General features: G+C 40.6%; 1 protein-coding gene across 2 annotated transcripts in view; it reads right to left on the bottom strand.

Annotated features, from left to right (window-relative positions):
• Positions 1–21,480, bottom strand: part of CNTLN (centlein) — a 276,250-nt gene that overhangs the window by 234,079 nt on the left and 20,691 nt on the right. For both annotated transcript variants that reach the window (XM_074953434.1, XM_074953436.1), the window contains exons 2-3: positions 15,225–15,313; positions 268–352 (exon numbers count right to left, since the gene is read on the bottom strand). In XM_074953434.1, the coding sequence (XP_074809535.1) occupies positions 268–352; positions 15,225–15,313 (174 nt within the window). The remainder of the gene's footprint in view (positions 1–267; positions 353–15,224; positions 15,314–21,480) is intronic.

Below are 21,480 nucleotides of genomic sequence, written 5' to 3'. Positions count from 1 at the left end.
CAACCTTTCTCTGAAAAGATCTTGTCCACACCTATACCCACTTAAGCCAAAGGATTATCAGTTCAAGCACCTCATCTGAGCTCAACTGTTGTGTTACCATATGAAGAAGAGATCTTCTCTGAGGCCCTTAGGACCTAAACCTAAATTTAGAGCACAGTGATCTAAAATATCTACTTTAACACATTAGAAAATAGAAATAAAAAAATACTGATTAGAAGTAAGTTATAACAACTATATTCTTCATGTACTTATTTAAAACATACTAACCTGTTCCAGTGCCTGTATTTTGCTGTCTTTGACTTGCAAAATTTCTAATACTTTCCTGTCCTTGACTTCAGCTTTCTGCTTTTCTCTAGAAACAAAAAATAGTCACTTTATTAGTCATAATTTGCAGTTAATCATTTGAATTTTTCATGTCCCGATAATGAATGTCATTTTAAAGCACAGAAAATTAAATTATCTAAGGCTGACAGCCCTTGCGGAATTAATCAGGGAGCATATGGCAAGTGACAGCAAATTACATTGGCAAAGAAGCTAAGACAACTATATTCTAAAGAAACGGGTGTACCAGGAGTTGAAATATCATAAAAGAAAACCTAACGTAATCTGCGGTGTTACTTCCAAAAGACATGGTCTATTCAGCTATATAATGAGCAAACTTTTTTTTTTTCCTGTTAGCAACACAGAAACCTTAATTTGGCAGATCTCACACTCAACTTGATGGCATTTTTCTATTTCTCTGTAACACAATACCTTTTGAATGCTGCATCCAATCAATACCAACATTTCAGGTAATGTTCTAGTCATCGGTTGGCAGGACGCTATTAATTTTGGTGAAAATCAGAAAACTGGATGCACAGAGTTCCTAGCATCTGGTTAGCAGACCATCAGTTGTAATCAGGTCTGCAACTGTCTATATATCAACAAATCGGTTGATGGAGCCATTAAGACCTTCCATCATAACAACACCTCTGCCTTTCATCTCAGTTGACTGTAAAATGTTAACATTCCAAAGAAGAACTCTACGTATGCTCCAAAGCTTGTCTCTCTCACCAACGAAAGTTGGTCAAATGAAAGATATTATGTTACCCACCTTGTCTCTCTAATATCCTGGAACCAACACAGCTACAACAACACTGCATACAACATTCTCAACAACTTATTTCCCGGACAGAAAAGAAATAAATAAGAATGAGAAGAAAGGATGAATGGGGGGAGCGCAGAGAGCCCAGGCACAGGGGAGAGATTTGAGAACCCTGGAATCAGAGAAGAGGAGTATTGGGAGTGGGGGGACACAGAGCCTGTGGCACAATGAGGGGTGTGATTCCAGGTAGTCCCTGAAATAGAGGGAGTGGGAGGTAGGCACACAGGGGTGCTTGTGGGAGGTAAGGGAGGAATACAAGGATCCCCTGGTGTATGCAATGAGCTTGGCCCATAAAAGCAGTGAATTGTGCAACCCTCCCTAGTTCCATATTGGGGAATTTAAAAAAGGATAGCATACATTGTGACACATGAAACGGTGTACGGTGAAATCCTAGCGGATCTTAAACATAAAAAAGAAGCTTACAAGAAGTGGAAGGTTCGACATATGACCAGGGAAGAATATAAAAATATTGCTCGGGCATGTAGGAATGAAATCAGGAGGGCCAAATCGCACCTGGAGCTGCAGCTAGCAAGAGATGTCAAGAGTAACGAGAAGGGTTTCTTCAGGTATGTTGGCAACAAGAAGAAAGCCAAGGAAAGTGTGGGCCCCTTACTGAATGAGGGAGGCAACCTAGTGACAGAGGATGTGGAAAAAGCTAATGTGCTCAATGCTTTTTTTGCCTCTGTCTTCACTAACAAGGACAGCTCCCAGACTGCTGCGCTGGGCATCGCAACATGGGGAGTAGATGGCCAGCCCTCTGTGGAGAAAGAGGTGGTTAGGGACTATTTAGAAAAGCTGGACGTGCACAAGTCCACGGGGCCGGACGAGTTGCATCTGAGAGTGCTAAAGGAATTGGCGGCTGTGATTGCAGAGCCATTGGCCTTTATCTTTGAAAACTCGTGGCGAACGGGGGAAGTCCCAGATGACTGGAAAAAGGCTAACGTAGGGCCAATCTTTAAAAAAGGGAAGAAGGAGGATCCTGGGAACTACAGGCCAGTCAGCCTCACCTCAGTCCCCGGAAAAATCATGGAGCAGGTCGTCAAAAAATCAATCCTGAAGCACTTACATGAGAGGAAAGTGATCAGGAACAGTCAGCATGGATTCACCACGGGTAGGTCATGCCTGACTAATCTAATCGCCTTTTATGATGAGATTACTGGTTCTGTGGATGAAGGGAAAGCAGTGGATGTATTGTTTCTTGACTTTAGCAAAGCTTTTGACACGGTCTCCCACAGTATTCTTGTCAGCAAGTTAAGGAAGTATGGGCTGGATGAATGCACTATAAGGTGGGTAGAAAGCTGGTTAGATTGTCGGGCTCAACGGGTAGTGATCAATGGCTCCATGTCTAGTTGGCAGCCGGTGTCAAGTGGAGTGCCCCAGGGGTCGGTCCTGGGGCCGGTTTTGTTCAATATCTTCATAAATGATCTGGAGGATGGTGTGGATTGCACTCTCAGCAAATTTGCGGATGATACTAAACTGGGAGGAGTGGTAGATACGCTGGAGGGGAGGGATAGGATACAGAAGGACCTAGACAAATTGGAGGATTGGGCCAAAAGAAATCTGATGAGGTTCAATAAGGATAAGTGCAGGGTCCTACACTTAGGATGGAAGAATCCAATGCACCGCTACAGACTAGGGACCGAATGGCTAGGCAGCAGTTCTGCGGAAAAGGACCTAGGGGTGACAGTGGACGAGAAGCTGGATATGAGTCAGCAGTGTGCCCTTGTTGCCAAGAAGGCCAATGGCATTTTGGGATGTATAAGTAGGGGCATAGCGAGCAGATCAAGGGACGTGATCGTTCCCCTCTATTCGACACTGGTGAGGCCTCATCTGGAGTACTGTGTCCAGTTTTGGGCCCCACACTACAAGAAGGATGTGGATAAATTGGAGAGAGTCCAGCGAAGGGCAACAAAAATGATTAGGGGTCTAGAGCACATGACTTATGAGGAGAGGCTGAGGGAGCTGGGATTGTTTAGTCGGCAGAAGAGAAGAATGAGGGGGGATTTGATAGCTGCTTTCAACTACCTGAAAGGGGGTTCCAAAGAGGATGGCTCTAGACTGTTCTCAATGGTAGCAGATGACAGAACGAGGAGTAATGGTCTCAAGTTGCAATGGGGGAGGTTTAGATTGGATATTAGGAAAAACTTTTTCACTAAGAGGGTGGTGAAACACTGGAATGCGTTACCTAGGGAGGTGGTAGAATCTCCTTCCTTAGAGGTTTTTAAGGTCAGGCTTGACAAAGCCCTGGCTGGGATGATTTAACTGGGAATTGGTCCTGCTTCGAGCAGGGGGTTGGACTAGATGACCTTCTGGGGTCCCTTCCAACCCTGATATTCTATGATTCTAAGAGCATGTGGGCAAATTCTGGCCCTGTGCCAATTTTTAAATGGGGCTGGAGGGGCATCTGATCAGCTGACTGTATGCAGTGGAGGACAGAGAGATAAACAGTCACCCGCAAAGCAGTGTGAAATAGCAATTGGAGGACTGCCAAAGTAGTACATGGCAACATTGTGCACACATGAACGCTATACCAATCTCTCAATTCAGATTGAACTTAATACACTTTGAAAAAGGATACCAGAGTTTGTGATAAATGCAGAGTTAGTGCACTGTAATGAATTGTCTCATGTGTATACAGGCATTTTCACACCACAGTTAGCAGTGAGCATTTTTAAAGGGTGGGGTAATTAACTAGTTTGTTCTAATAAAGCTTTGCAATCATAACTTGGAAATGGTATGAAAACATGATGGGTGGTGGTGGTTTTCCTAAGGTGAGCCCCAAAAGAACTCTGCAGCTTTTGTTTTTATTTTAAAGAGGGAATTAGAAGCAAATGAATAAAACAACCAAGAATGATGCAAGAAAACAAGCTTCACTGGAGCATTGGAAAAGTGTGTGCACAGCTAATTTCTAGTGTTTTATTGGTAGTCAAGTATTTATGAAGCCCTGTAACTTTAGGACAAAGCTGCACCAGAGAGATTTTTAAGAATGAAAAGTCTGGGATTAGACAGAGAGAGAAAGAATCCTTTATTATCACCATAAAGGAATTGTAGATTACATATATAATATACACACACACACACACACCTGAGAGTCCAACTGCATCGCTAATAAAATGCAGTACTTTTCCTAATCATTGGTTACCGGTTCCACAAATATAGCATCCCTTTAACAAAATGTGCAAGCAATGAGGTTTGTAACACAGATCCACATTCAATTTCACAAGTGGAAAAAAATATTTGTGTATAATTAATTCAAAATGTTAGGATTTTTGTATTCTTTATTCCAGCTACAAAGACGACACAAACCATAATCTTGGATAATGCCACAGAAATGTGCTTCAATTAGTTATCACAAATTACTAAAGAAGAAAACAACTACAACTTATTACAGTAATATAAACATGCAATGGATGTGAGCAGAAGCTTGCAGCATAAATTAAAGCCTTGTATGGAATTTTATCAGCAGCTCCTCCTGGCGGTATAGTATGACTTCCAATACTCATTACAGGGATGCTCCCAAAAGACACACTAGGTAAAACTACCGTATGCTACAGTACTATAGTATCTTTGGATCTCTTGCTGCAGTTTAAAGGATAAGGTTCAATTAGCATGACTAAAATAAGACTTGTTCTTTATAAAGGAAACAAGTATACAGAAAAACAATCTTCGTTGGGTCCCTTTATACATTTACAATCATTAAAAAGGTTCACCAAAATATGAAAAAAAAATCATGCACTGTCAAGAAGTTGATGATGATCAATGACTGAGACAAACTCCTGTTTAGCTAATTAGAACCACTGATGAGCAATAATGATCTGAGCTAAGAATATTTGCAGACTTCTTTAGGATGAAAAATGGAGTGAAGAGAGGCTGTCAATTTGTACAAGTTTTAAGCTCCAATCACTTTTCCCATGAGTACTACCTACTTAAAATTTTTAACATAGCTGTATTTAGCCACATGGATTATCCTCATTCAGCTTTCACCATCCACCAAAAGCCAAAAATCTGTGAAATTATTCTAAAACATTAACTAATTTTTATTGTGTTCTGGCCCACACTATATATTATACGACATGACAGTATCATATTTTCTGGGGTTTGGCCCATTTTTAATGAGTTGTCAAAAATGAAATATTAGATACTATAAGGAAACATTTAACTATGAATGAGGTGTGAAAATAACACTTGCATTACAAAAGCCCACAGATTTTCAAAAGCAAAGCTCAGTGAAGTTTGTAAAATTATATTTCATAAAATAAACTTGCAAAGCGGTCGTAAAAGTAATAGGGAAAAGAAATATTTTGAATTCTACCATAGGTCTTTACTTGCATCAATCATTCAATTAACCATTCTTCTGAAAAAAATAAAAAGATCTAAGCTAAATAAAAATGTGCTATTTTTTACATTTAATGACAACAGGTTTAAATAATAAAAAGTCTGAGGCTGTTTATTTGGAGAGCTCTCCATAGTTGTATTGCTCATCTCATCTCGATTACCTTACCGGTCACATTTTTATAAGAGCCTATTTTTTATACTCAAAAAGAGCCCCTTTATACATTTTCCTCTAAATATCTAAGGAAGTTTGGAGACTCTGAATTGTGTGGTCAAATCATGGTTACATACTCATTACTATTAATTTGGCTATCAAATTGAAAATTATGAAATGATTCCCTGGACATATAATTTTTTAAAAAACTTCATTTAGAAATTGGAGGAGGGAGAAAAGAAACTTGAAAGGCTCCAATATTTCAAGCAGAACCTTGTGCCTGTGCAGAACCTGCAGCAGGAATTGGGCTTATGCCTAATTTTTCAACTGGAAACTTTATGGTGCCTTTCACTACATAGTAAGTGAAAGAGTTGAAAAAACAGGGCTAATTAATTTTGCTATCCTAATAAATTTCTATTCCTCCTCATTCAGATCCTAGGAGTGCAAAACCTAACACTTAACAGTCAACCCAGATTTTATAATTGCCACATGCGCAATGAATTCCTTTGTTTTTAAATACTTAGAGAATTGTACTTCAAACTGATTTAGAAAATATGGGAGGAAAAAGAAAATACATACTTGAATGCCATTCATGCTACATTTTTTAAAGAAAGGCCATTTATTTCTATAACATGATCACGTAGCCCTACTTGAATATTTCTTTACAACATGCAAAATTAAGTACATAAATCTTTAAGCAAAATCAATCTGATTGCAACCAAAACAGGAAAAAGAAAAATATCACACAATGAAATTCAATTATTTTTCATAGATTCTAAAAAAGTTATCAACTTATATGTGTATACTCCTATTATAGCTGTTACTTGTTCTGTTATCTATTTTACTGCGTGTTTCATAATGGAAAAGTATCATTAAAGAAACCAATTTTTCCTTTTACAAGTTCAGTGACTTTATTCAGTAGATGATTTATTACGCAGTCTGATTTTAATATATGCACACAGAAGACTCTTTACAGTTTTTATATTGAGAGTAGTGTGTGAAGCTTGAAAATTGTGTCATATTTTGCTGTGAATAATTTTGCAAACATTTTTCATCTAGATACACAAGTCTCTTACAGTGTTCAAAAATATCAGCACTTCAGAACAGACTGTTTTAACATCTGCACATCACCAGGGTTTCCCCCAAGGATTTTTAAATGATGCCTGCTTGTGCTGAATAAAGTGCTAACTTGCACCTTGCATTTCAAACTGTGTCCTGAGCAGCCATCCAGTTGGTACAACACCAGCTGAATTCCCACAGGCTACTGTTCACTCAGGCTTGACTGCAATTATCATGTCAATATTTTGTGCTCCGATATGCAGATATGCACACGTGCAAGCTGCATAATACTTTCTTCTCCATGGAATGTTGACTTATGTTCAATGTTCTGAGAATTTTTAATGAAATAGGATATTAAACTTCCATCAACTATAGACAATCACAATTATTTGACCTTAGATGAAAAGGTTACACCCTTATAATCTATTATTCTGACCAACTGGCTGAGTGATAAGTGGTGAATCGAGTTAAAACACAAATTCTAATGTTAATTGTTTTAATAAATTCTCACACATAGAAAGCAAAAAAATAGTAATGGTCCTTTAAAAGGGATGAACTGTTATTTCCTTCCTAGTCCTATTGTCATTCACTTCCTGTTTTCACTGTTTATTGCCTATTTTCACAATAGCATGAGAAGGCACGGAAAGACACCTGCATGTGATGTATTAGTCCTTCAAAAAGATGCAAGTTATATTGCTTTCAAGATTTTATTCATAAACATCAATCTAAACTATTTTACACATGCACCAGTTCAATGATTACTGCAGTGGAAAACATCAGAGGTGTTCCTCACTTCCAGCAAATCTGCATATTTTGGATTCGTAAGGAATCCAACATGACCTGATGCTTCTCAACTAGCTTCTTGACAACCTGTGATCAGATATCCTAAATCCATGGTGAAATTTAAGGAAGTAACAAATTACTCCAATTGATTCTACTATCACAATTTCATTTGTTCCCAGATTAAGGCTGATCTTCTCTTCATCCATCTGATCATTTTCTTCCAGACATTGAGACATCTTGGGGATGACAGAGCTTGCATTAGTGGAGACAGAATTGCTCACTTAAATACTGTGTAAGGAATGTTGACCCTGGAGTCCAGATTTCTCAGAGAGATCTCAAATAGTGAAGAGCAGGGGAAGAATGCTGAGCCTTGCAAGACTCCACCTACAATTCTAAGTGAAGAGAAGCAGCAATCCATGGGATCCATGCAATAGGAATAAGTTTATCTAGCATAATGCTATCCCATTTACTTCTATTAGGTCTTGTATCAGCACCACAGTCAATGATGTTAAAAGCCACTAAGGGATCTAATTGTATCTCCTTTAAGAAAAGGGGTCGGGGGGGAGGGGGAAATCAGAATGAATTGTTGGAAAAACTAATGTCAAGTTTTTGTGTACAGTAAATAAGAAAAGGCTTACATAGGGCTTCCAATCAAAAGGGGTTATACATATCTTTGAAAATGTATAGTGATATTCCACCATTCTATGGACCCTAACTATATTTACTAAGTGCCTACGTGGATTGACCTGTTAACTCAGGACTTTTTAGCACCTTTATTCTTTTCTTTTTTTTTTTTTAAACACTTTTCCTTTTTAATTTTATCATCAAAAATAAATGTTTCAAAAGGCAAGCGAACTAGAAATAGCATTCTTTTTACATAATACAGAGATCAATAGTATTTAAAGTAGTTTGAAAGTACACTAACATGAGATATACTCTTACAATGGCTTGTTTGAAAATACCTGGAGGCTTTTACATATCCCAAAGGCTTTTCTCATTTGCACAGCAAAGATAATTTTTTGTTTGCATCTGAATATTAAATGGGGAATGTAGTTACAATCACCGAATAAGAACGGCAAAGAATGCTGAAAAATAAAATATCTTCTGTGTATTTCAGGAATTAACACTGCAGCCACAGTGAGGTCCCAGGTAAATTTTAAAATTTTAAGGGCAGCTGAACTCCCATTTTGGGAGCATGAAAGCATTTTGAAATTGTAAAGTTAGAAATAATGGGAATCCTACTGTCACTAAAAAAAATTCCAACATGAAATGGAAACAAAAATATTGCACTTTTCCATGTAGGTCTGAGAAGTTGCTAGAATAATGTCATCTAACAATACAAATATACAATTACTTGATTGTAGGACTAGTAATTCCTGAAGTCTCAGCTCCTACCAATTTATGCTTTTCATTTTCTCTTCATCATTCCATCTTCTTTGTATTGTGTGAGGTTGTAACTGAGTGCGTTAGCGCCTTTAGACTTGCATCTTTTTATCCCTTATATTGTCATTACCTGCAGAAAAATTGCCTTCTTCATCCACCAATTTAAGGACTGAATCTCACTGTATGGTACTGGCAAGCTCATCACATCTTGGGTACGAGAGAGATTCTTTCCTGACCGTTCTTATGATGTGTTCCAGGAAAGGAAATAAGTAGCTGTCCTGTGACCTTAGCTAAACTGTGATGAAAACTAGTACCTTAATGAGCACTGAAAGTTAGTAGTTGGCATAAATAAATTGAAAAATGAAGGTATGAAAACACTTGTGCTATCCATGTTGTATAGCCCCAAGGAGAAAGAATAAAAAGGTTGAACACATCTCAACCCTGAATCAAGATTTTCTGATTGTCAGATTTAATACTGCTCACTGATGCTTTTAGCATTTCAAACAAAAGAGGACATGTTAATATAATAATTCTCATGTGGGACCTGTTGCCTTATACCCATTTCTCTGCAGTGTAGGATTCTCAGATGTTGCCGATTAACTTAGTGCTTCTATTGTTTGTTTATCTACTTCTGGGCCACAAGAAGTCAGAAGCTGTTGCAAGACTAGAGCTGTATATGATGAGAAAGTTGATTTGGAATTGTGGGGCGGGGGTGGGAGGAGGCCTGTGATGCGGCACGGGGGCCTCACACTGGCAATGAGGGGGTTAAGGAGCCTATGGACTCAACTTACCCTGTCTCCCCCCCGCCCCCACATCTGCAGCTAATGTCAGGCATGTAGAGGGGAATTAAAAGGAGAAGAGCCAGTCCAGTTCAGACTGCCCAGTGTGACATAGAGGGCCATTGGAAAGGATTTACTCTTTTAGAACAGCAAGTCCAAACCGGAACAAACAGGGGGATGGGAGGACACTGGAGACTAAACCACAGGGGTTGCCCTGTGCCTGGGGGGAAAAATGAACTTTGAAGACTATAAATAGAATGCAAGGATGCATTTTGTTATCCATTCACTGAGAATACCCCTTGAAGAGCATGGGTATTTCTGAACGCTTGGACCCTGGTTTGACTAAAAAGCAGCTAGCTCTGCACAAGACTGACTCCTTAGGGGAAAATCTACATTATTAAACAGGAAAGGTAACCATTGATAAATACAGACCCAGGTTTGCATTTTATGATTTTCTTTTATATGTAACCAATTCTACTTCCACTTGCTATCCTTACTCAAAAAAGAAAAGGAGGACTTGTGGCACCTTAGAGAGACTAACAAATTTATTTGAACATAAGCTTTTGTGAGCTACAGCTCACTTCATAGGATGCATTCAGTGGAAAATACAGTGAGGAGATTTATATACACAGAGAACATGAAACAATGGGTGTTACCATACACACTGTAAGGAGAGTGATCAGGTAAGGTGAGCTATTACCAGCAGGACAGCTGTGGGGGTGGGGACCTTTTGTAGTGATAATCAAGGTGAGTGATCGATTACAGACCTAAATGTGGCAATTCCTCAACAAAAAAAAAAAAACCTTAAAAAAAACAGACTCCAAGGAGAGACTGCTGAATTGGAATTAATTTGCAAACTGGATACAATTAACTTAGGCTTGAATGAAGACTGGGAGTGGATGGGTCATTACACAAAGTAAAACTATTTCCCCATGTTTATTCCCCGCCCCCTGCTGTTCCTCAAATATTCTTGTCAACTGCTGGAAATGGCCCACCTTGATTATCACTACAAAAGGTTCCCCCTCTACGCCCCCGCCCCCTGTGCTCTCCTGCTGGTAATAGCTCACCTTACCTGCTCACTCTCCTTGCAGTGTGTATGGTAACACCCATTGTTTCATGTTCTCTGTGTATATAAATCTCCCCACTGTATTTTCCACTGAATGCATCCGATGAAGTGAGCTGTAGCTCAAGAAAGCTTATGCTCAAATAAATTTGTTAGTCTCCAAGGTGCTGCAAGTCCTCCTTTTCTTTTTGCAGATACAGACTAACACGGCTGCTACTCTGAAACCTATCCTTACTCACTATTTGTTAAATTTTAACCTTTGATAATAAACTTACGATTTTTTCACTATATCTCAGTGCTACAATATTATATAAGAGCTGACTCTCAGTTGAATCAAACAAACTTGTGTATACACTGTCCCCTGGGGGATAGCAAACCTGGTAATATCTGAGAGTGTCCACAGACAGTGGGTGGATACTACAGTGGGGATACTTCACAGTGTGGTTCAGGGTGTACCTATTGTTAACCTGCAAGCCAAAGTAAGGGCCAGCAGAGCCCTGAGGAGATTGCTGGGGTGGCTAACTGACCGGTGGCATCAGGAAACTGACACCCAGTTAAGCAAGTCTCTCTGTCACTCTGGCAGGGGGGTAACAAGATAACTCAGTTCTGGGTACCCCTTTGAGAGTCTCACAACCAGGAAGGAAGAGAGAGCTCTGCTACTTGCTCGGCGAGGGAAACCAGCTTCCAGGCAAGACACTGTGGAAGTTTGCTGCCTAAACAAGTTATTTGGTGGTTGGGCAACTAAGCCCAGGAAGACTATCAAAAAGAGATTAGCCACACAGAGACAAGCCCAGAGCAGACTCCCACCAATGAATCCGTGGATGATCCTTATTTTGAAGTTCACTAGTTTTCCTAGACAGGGCTCAAGTGTGCCATAGCCAGAGTGCTACGGTACCACAACACCAGATCTGTGAGGTCAACACCCAACTATTAGGGACCTGCACTGGAGTGAGTCATTCCGACAGGCCACAAAGAGGCACTGCCTAGACAACCCAGTTACAGGAGCAAAAAGAAGAAAGAGATTTATAGGTAAAGTTAGGGCTATATGCGATTGCTGGAGAGAGGACTGGCCCCTCAAACAAAAAAAGGATTAAAAAAATGTTTTAAAGAGTGAAAAGTCTCCCTTTATTAGGCGCTCTATAAATCAAAAACCAAAACCTCCATAATCAGGTGCAAAGCTATGAGTTTTATTAATCATATCTGCACTGAATGGGTATCCCTAGCAGTAACTCAACTTCCAAACCCTGCTCCAGGATCATCTGCAGTTATGCTAAGATCTGGGAAAAATGCTCCCGAGGCAATTGGAAATTCTGGTCAAGAAAATGGGGGAGACATATCATAAAGACATCACACACACACACACACACACACACACACCTTTGACATTCATACCTTTGAATTCACAACAGCAGTTCTACTGCATCAAACTGTTCTATTAAGGAACAGAAGCAAAAGAGTGCACTTAGGATTAGAGAGGTGCATGAACAGTACTGTCACCACGCTTTTGCGTACGAAACAAAATCAGAATATGAGGCTCAACCGCCAAAAATGGACAATACACATTGCACAGACCAAAAAACAAACAAACAAAACAAGAATATTCCAAAACACATTTCAATTTTCGACTCTAGAAAAATCAATAGACGCACCATAAAATAATATTATGCAATGTTTCCTTACCTGCCATGCTCTTTTATTTTCTAGCAACTATAGAATATATAAAAAGATAACACAGGTTTTTCATGATAGTAACAAGAGAACTGAAATAATAAATAGTAATAAAATATTGAGTTTATATTAAAGTAACAGTCAAATGCCCCATTTAGGACTGGGGCTCCATCATGCTAACTAGGATGACAAATACATAATGACAGTCCCTGTCCTGAATCGCATACTAACAAATTTAAAATATGAGGCAACAATTAAGTGTGAAAAAAATCCTAGGAAGAAAATTTGGAGGAAGGGGGGGAAAAGAGACTATAAAAGTGTCTGAACTATAGTTCAGTGTTTGACTACAATCTATACAACTCAATGGCATTTCCTAACTTTTGTGAGCTTGTCTTTGCCCTAAGTAACTTCCTTTTAATGCATTTTTCTATGTAATACACACATACTCCTTTTGTAATTATAGGGCGAGGGACATACCCAACACCTATAGATAAGGCAGCCTAACACTTCTCATTATAAGAAAAGGAGTACTTGTGGCACCTTAGAGACTAACCAATTTATTTGAGCATAAGCTTTCGTGAGCTACAGCTCACTTCATCGGATGCATACTGTGGAAACTGCAGAAGACATTATATACACAGAGACCATGAAACAATACCTCCTCCCACCCCACTCTCCTGCTGGTAATAGCTTATCTAAAGTGATCACTCTCCTTACAATGTGTACATACCTCCTCCCACCCCACTCTCCTGCTGGTAATAGCTTATCTAAAGTGATCACTCTCCTTACAATGTGTATGTACACATTGTAAGGAGAGTGATCACTTTAGGTAAGCTATTACCAGCAGGAGAGTGGGGTGGGAGGAGGTATTGTTTCATGGTCTCTGTGTATATAATGTCTTCTGCAGTTTCCACAGTATGCATCCGATGAAGTGAGCTGTAGCTCACGAAAGCTCATGCTCAAATAAATTGGTTAGTCTCTAAGGTGCCACAAGTACTCCTTTTCTTTTTGCGAATACAGACTAACACGGCTGTTACTCTGAAACTTCTCATTATAGTTCCCTGTTTTCACTTTCTTATAACTTTACCAAACATCATGCAATCAGCTTTCAGTTTTCTGTGTTTGCTCTCTGCCTCAGGTTAATATTTTTACATAAATAGTTTTTAGCAAAAGTGGTTCAGCCATTTCCAAGAATGAAGTTAGCAAGAAACAGTTTTGCCAAAGTTAAAAAAAAGTGACTGTTTTTTTTAACAGCTCTAGCACCCCTGGGATTTGGAATAAAACTTTACATTTGGTAGAGGAATAGACCCGGGATCAGAGAAATATCTTCTGTCCTCATGAAAATATGTCCAGATTTGGGCAAGTTATAAATCACAAAAAGTCATCATCTGAACATACACAGCAGAACTTGTTCTAGAATTACTCCTACATTTTCTGAATGTTCTAATGCAGCCAAGTTGCCTATGCAACGTCAATTTATGTCACCTTGTGTGTATGCATTATTCTGTAGACTTAAACTATATGATCACATACTATTTTTACCACACAATCATTTCTTCTTTCAGTGCAGAGGATGGATGGCAAATGAGACACAGTAAAACAGTGAGTGAGCTGTTGACTGTAGAATCCAGGCCATATTCACAGCAGATGTTGATGACTGGTGATTAGGGCAGGGAACTGCAGCAATCAAAAAGGGGTTTTGTGGTTAAGGCACCAGACTGGGGTGCACAAGAACTGGGTTGTATCTTGCTGTACCATAGACCTTCTACGTGATGTTGGGCAACTCACTTAATGCAAAATTTTTAGAGTTGGCCACTAACTGTTTTCCTTATTTTCTGGTTGTCCAACTTGGGACAACTAGGGCAAAATTTTCTTAAGTGCTGAACACTCACAACTCTACCTGAAATCAGTCGAAGTTTCAGGTGATTAGAACCTCTATGAAAGTCAGGTCACAGCTATCTTAAGTTGAGCACCAACAATTAATGAACACTTCTTCTAATTTTGACCTCAGAACGTATCTGTGTGGCTCAATTCCCCATCTGCAAAATAGGGCTACCATACTTCCCTAGGTCACAGAAATAATGTGCAGATAAATTTATTAATATCTGTAAGGTAATCATATATTATGGTGCTAAATTCATTAATATTTTTAAGAACCGGATACTATGGTGATGAATGCCATCAGTAAATAAGATATTATTTATTCAGTGCAGGGCTTGGAGACAGAAAGAAGTGTTGAACAGCTGCCTCTTTCACTTAGCACTGTCCATCCTGTCCACTGAATAATGCAGGGATCCTGTGGAAAAAACAGTATGTGATCATTTAATTAAAGACCATACCAAAATGCTTATGTACCAGGGAACAGAATTACAGTTGCACAGGTAACCTTAATTCTAGAATTACCTAATTTTTGAGTGCTTGATTTTGCAACCTAAAATTCTGTATGTCATGTATGTACATAGTATACAAAAACTGTCACTGACTACCATTCAATCTAGCCACCATTAGGAATAAAAAGGAATAACACCAAATGAATCTGAGGGATGTGAGGATAGACTCCTTTTATATAAGATTAGGAACATTGTTCAGTGCATAAGGAGCTGTCTGGATGAAAGCACACAGAGTTTTAAAGTTTATTTAGATTTGCTTTTAAAAAAGCAACCTCTCTCAGGCTTTAGGGAGTCTTGACAAAGTTTAAAGATACCATTCTTACGAATTACAGGATCTAGATAATTTCAGAAGTTTAAGACTTTTTTACAATGTTTTTTTAAACATGAAACTATGTGGCATCAAACAGAAGAGATACCTAGCATATTTGATTTAAAAAAAAAAAAAATCACACAAAGTCTTCAAGCTCACCTTTCCACCACCAAGCTGACTGCTTGTGTAAGATCTGGATTTGCCACCTGGAGGCGTTTCCACAAAGACCATACAAATTCTTTATCAGCCTTAAAAAGACAGAGAGAAATAAACAATACAAAATATGTATGTTTAGCATGTAACTTTTACAGAATAATGAACTATTAGTATGAATATTCAAAAGTTATATTATTAAGAACTATATTTTAGAGAAAAGTCCAGTGACTTCACTGCTCAGGATGACGTATTTATTTGCTTGTTTCAACAGAGATGTCCAACTCAACAAAGAAAAACCAATTTAAAAGTATTAGCGCAGAAATAGTAAAATAAATGCCAATCAATAAGTCTTCAATGACCGCTCTCACTCCTCCTTCAGTTCTAGGTATAAAAGAAATGCAATTCACTCCTTCACCAGAGGAGCAAGTCTCAACTCCCAAATTCAGCTCCCCTGCTGGAAGAATTCAGTCTCTTATATCAAGGATAGAGACTTTTAATGATACTGAGAACTTTCTGATCTTGCAGCAAAAAATAGCTTTTACTAGAAGCGGCGCATTATGACAGAGAACAAGTAACACAGAGGACAAATTCCTCCTTCATGAAACAAAGATTTTTAAATATAGCTGCATTAGAAGCAGTGAGATTGAGGATCTCTAAGTATCAGTAAAAGAGTATTAGAACTCACTTCAGTAAGGTGGTGTTTTCAACCTTTTCCATGGTAGTACTCCTTTTCCATTTTGGGATGTTCTAGCACACTAGCAATATGACAAATACACTATGCTCATGACTCTTTCACCCCTTTTGGCAACCCCCAGGCTGAGAATCAAAGCCTTAAGGTAAGGAAAGGCTAAATCCAGGATCATGCCAATGAAAACAAAATCCACATCCCACAAGAAAGGGAGTGTTATCATCCTTCCCATTTTAAAACTGCAGCTGAGAATAGATTTTAGGTTAAAATTAAGTTGAAAATGCACTGTTCTTGCATTTTATTAAAATACAGGTATTAGTTTTCCACATTTAGAATTATGGATTTCATTCATGTGCACCAGACAGTTTTATCCTAAATTAGGTGGTTGTCACAGTTTCAGGGTAACTGCATCAATATTCCCCCTCAATGGTCTACTCCAGAAGTGCCCAGTCAGTCTCAGGCCTCCAGCTATCTGTCTCTGGGAAGGGACCTACGTCCCACTCCCTTCTGAGTAACAATTTTAAGACTGCACAGACCCCTGCCATACACTGTGATATCTCCAGCAAGCTAGACTGCCTCTGTGAGTTGCTTTCTCTCCTAGGGTTATGAACAGCATATTGACAGCAATCACAAGTTATAACACAGCTCTTCCTCAACATAGTATATTTTAAGGAGAAAAACATTACAGAGAAAACCAACAAAAGTTCCTACACGCTTAGTAAAAATTCCAGAAACTGACCACCGTCCACATGAGAACTCTGCTAAGCCAACATCCCTTCCAACCTTCCAGCAAGGATGGGGTCCCTTTAGTACCAAAAGTCCCATCCATTTGCGGAATCAAAACGAAGACCGTGAGTGTAAACTCAGCCTTTACACATGCAAAGTTCTTTCTTTATCTCTTCGTCTCTGGAAAACCCAGTATGAACCAATATGTGCAAATTACTCCAGGGGTGGTACCCTCTCTGGAGTTGTTTATAGTTAAGGCTAAGATTTTGTCACGGATATTTTTAGTAAAAGTCAGGGACAGGTCACAGGGAAAAAGGAAAAATTCACTGAAGCTGTGACCTGTCCCTGACTTTTACTAAAAATATCCAGGACAAAATGAGGATCGGTGGCCAGGAGCTGTGAGCTAACCCACTGCCTGTGAGGGACCTTGCAACTCCCCACTGCTGAAGCCACGGTTCCATGCCTTCTGTGGCCTCTGTGACTAAATCGTAGCCTTATTTATAGTCTTAGTAACCCACTTAATCACTCCCCCACCCCAAGGTTTTAGTTCATGGAGCAGCTGTGGAAACCCTCCTTGAGGGAGCAGAAGACAGTCATACATAAACCCTTCATAAATTTAATACAATGGTCCCAAAAGTTACTGTATGGGGTTGCAATATCCCTCACAGTGGTTAACAACAGCAGCAGCAGAAACGATCACGGCACTGGTAAGGAATTTTCAACCAAATACAGCTTAGATGCAATGTCTGTCTTTAAGCCATGTGTTTTTTCTTCCCTCTTACAGCAGTTTTCCATTTGAGATGACTTATGCTCAAAGTATTCAAAATGACTTGCTCTAAGATCATACAAGGAGCTAGAGGCTTAGGTCAAATCAGAAGACATGCCCATTCTGGGTTCCAGGCCTTTTTCTTAACTACTAGTAAAACATCCCTACTTCCTCTCCCGCAATGCACTGGGCTTCAGCAATACCAAAGCGGGGGGGGGGGGGGGGGGGGGGCGCAAGGAAATACCAAAATACCGTAGTTGCTGTAAAATGAATTACATCACTGCCACCAAACTGCATTTGACAGATCACAAAAACCACAGTAATTCCACCAAGGTACTGATTCAGGAAAAGCACTGAAGCACCTGCTTGACAGGAATGGGAATACTCGCAGACTTAAGCCTTGAAGCAGGAAAGCACTTAAGTCATGTAACGGAGACTGGTGAACCAATATTATAAGCTTGCAAAAAAATAAAATAAAAGTGAGGGAGGGGTTGTGCCATTTTTGCCTCTTTATGGTGTATGAAGACAACCAGGAGTGGGGTGTTTCAAAAAGAGTGCTATTATCCCCAAAAATTAGATATTCAGCTCTTGTCTACCATAAACACTATGGATGACTAGAGCAACAGTTCTCAGCTGGGGGTTTGCAAGCCCTTTCAGGGGGGCTGCGGAGTCCACGTCTGAAACTCGGTGCTCCGAGCCCCAGCGCTGAAGCCGGGAGCGGCATGGGGCTTAAGCCAGCAGCTCCTGTCCCAGCTGGGAGCTGTGTGGGGCTGAAGCCAGGGCCCTCCCCACAAGCCAGGAGTAGCACGGGGCTGATGCCAGCACACACGCCCCAAGGCCCCAAAGCCGGGAGCGTTGCAGGGCTGAAGCCAGCAACCCTCCCCACCCCCCCAAATAGAAGTAAAACTATGTCTATTCCCAAGGGTCCCCCCATGGCCCAGAGACCCCAGTCCCTTCCCTCCCCCAGCTGGGCCCTGGAATTTTTAGAGCATGTGAGGGGGGCCTCAGCAAGAAAAAGGTTGAGAACCCCTGGACTAGAGCACTAAAAGAAATATGACATCACCAGAGACCAAAAGCTGAGCAACTAAGATGGGAAGAAATTTGCAGACTGTTTAAAAGGCTTTGTCTTTTGTTTACATCTATTTAATACCAACACCTGGGAGAGAGGAATCATCATTAAATTCTACACCCTCACCTCTTCAATTACAGGGTGAGAAGGATACATATGCACAACTGAAACCTATAGGTATTACAGTGAGGCTATGAAGGACTGGCAATTGAATGACAAAACTTTTGTCTTTCAGAGGTGTTAATCCTCCCCCCCCCCCCCCACAAGACAAAAGTTTTGCCGCAGCAAGTGCCAGCGTGAACAGCACATTGTCGGCAGGAGCGCTTTCCTGTCAACAATGTGAAGGCCACTCGTTGGGGGTAGAAGTTTTTGCCGGCAAGAGAGCCGACAAACAGCAGCTACACTGCACGACTTTTAGCAGCACGGCTGTGCCAACACAGCCGTCTCACTAAAAGCTTTGTAGTGTAGACGTAGCCTAAATCCAGGAAAAGACCACACGTTCATTTGTATTACAGCAGTGCGTAGGGCTGCCAACTGAACTAGGTCTCCCATTGTGCTAGGCATTGTACAAACAAAATCAAAAACAAAGACAAGCCCTTGCTCAGAGAGCTCACAACCTAGGAAATATTACCAAATGCAAAAGACAGATGAAGCAAACAAATGGGAGTACAGCACAAGGATGAAGTAACAGGAGAACAAGTATATTTTGCATAAGCAACAGCCTCAGCTCTCCACCTTCTTTGCAGATGATGATGATGTTCTGTATGTATCATGGAAGAATTTGAAAGATTTGGTGGCTTTACAAATTTTGACAGGGAATTCTTCCTCCCACGTGGCATGGGAGTTCGCATTCCTGATATTTCTAGTGTAGAAACAAGCAACAAGAGCCTTTCAATCCTTTTTCCATCGTAAGGAAGAAAGGCCATATATCAGCTTTGTTTTGTTTTGAACTCCCTTACAAGTCACCTTTAATTCAGCAGAAGTGCTGGAGTTCAGCTCCTAGTAGAGAAAGTGCTGAAACTTAAAGACAGACAAAATTAAACACATTCATGAAGTTACTAAAGCCAGGCCAAAAAAGGGGCAATCCATACAGTTAATTTAGACTAAAAATGCCATCTATCTTGTGGCACTGTCTATTGCTTTAAGATACATTCAGTTCTTAGATTTCTAGTTGTCAAGTTTTGAGGTAAGAAAACAAATCAGAAGTCAAATCTTTAGTAAAAGACTTTGCTCAGCATTATTAAGTATCTCCTGCATTTTGTGCTCAAAAAAATCCTCCACAGAAGTACTAGTTACTGCACATCTTGAAAGCATTATCCTGAAATGCTTTGCCAGGCTCTTTAAAAGTGCACACTTATACTTTAAGATGTGCCACAACTGAACCAGCTGGGCTCTTTCAGGATAAACAAGATCTCCATGCAACTACTACTCCTGGGGGAATTCTGCGCCACTGCGCATAATTTATATCTCCCTCAGATTTTTTTGCTTCCCTGTAGAAAAATAACTTTCTGATGAGGAAGCAAAAGGAAGCCACAAGAGCGGTCATGCGACCCTCCCGAGCAGTATGTTTCGGGTGCCCAGTGCAGCTGGCAGAAAGGTAAATCACTGTAAGGTAGGGAGCAGGACTGGGGAAGACCCGGCTGGTGGCTCCTACCCTGCACCAGGCTCAGCTGCTAGTCCTGGCTGGGCTGGGGAGGACTGGACTTCTTCCCCTGCACGGCAACCAGGGCTGGATCAGATCCACCCCCACATTTCTCCCCCAGCTGTAGGAAACTCTGCAAACTCCCCCCAGCCCATACTTCCCACACCCATCGCTCCTCAGCTGCAGGGGGAGGGATCACAGTACAGGGAGCTACTCCCACATTTGCCCAACCTCTGTGCATCCAGACCCCCTCATACCTAGACCCTCCTGCCACCCGCACCCAGATCCACACCCCAAACAGCTGCACCTGGATCCCCACCCCACTGAGCCTCACTCCCCCAGCATTTGGACCCTATCACTGAGCCCCCCACACCAGAACCCCCTGCTGAGCTCTAGCCCCCTTGCACCCAGACACCCCTCCTGCTGAATTCCAACTACCTTCACCTGGACCTCCCTGCAGAGTCCCATTACCACTGCACCCAGAACCCCCCTACAAGCTCCTGTACATCCAGATCCCACATACCCTAATCCCTCAATGAGCGGCCCACACCCAGATTGCCCACACAGAACCTTCTCAACCCACATCTGGATCCCCCCACAGTAACCCCTCCACACTTGGATCTTGCCTTGCTGAGCCTGCCTGGACAGAGAGGAGCTGGGGTGCTCCTGGGGCAAGCCCAGTCATTGCATTGTGTCAGGGTTCGGTGCAGTCTCACCGCTGAATCTGTCCTGTGGGGGAAGCTGCACAGTGATCTTCCACCTCTGTGCAGCCAGTCATCTGTGCTCACCAGTGCCATGATGGAGCCTCCACATTTATTTGACAAATAAAATTTGCAGAATTTTGCAAAAATTTTAAAATATTGTGTGCAGAATTTTTATTTTTTGGTGCTGAATTTTTAATTTTTTTGGCACAGAATGTCCTGGGGAGTAAACTACCCAACTGGCTCAGAACTCTACTTTCACATAAGGGAACTGAACTAGAAGGCAGTGGCTACTTTTACAAATCATCAAAGATCTTCCTCTATAGTGCAACATTCATGCTTCTTGATGAAGAAAATCTATTTCCCTTCTCCATGTCATACCCCAGTTTTGAACAGAGGGCAAATTAGTGGGGCATGTGACAGTACACAGTGTTGTAACTGCTCTTTTAAAATATTTAAAAGTAGAGCTGGTCAGGATGTTTTGAAAATTAAACATTTCCTTTTCCATTTCCAAAGAGAACAAGCAATCTTATTACAAGGCTTCTATTTACAGGGCTTCCTGTCCTTCCCTCCAACTTTTTCACCTTAGTGAGCCATGTATTCTTTTCTCTTGATGAATTGGTTCTAATAAGACCCAATTTGTCTGACTATAGGGCTCAAATTTGGA

This window comes from Natator depressus, chromosome 5 (assembly GCF_965152275.1).
Source record: "Natator depressus isolate rNatDep1 chromosome 5, rNatDep2.hap1, whole genome shotgun sequence".
NCBI classification, from domain to species: Eukaryota; Metazoa; Chordata; order Testudines; family Cheloniidae; genus Natator; species Natator depressus.
The sequence above is the reverse complement of the archived record's forward strand: the minus strand, read 5'-3'. Positions and strand labels throughout refer to the sequence as shown.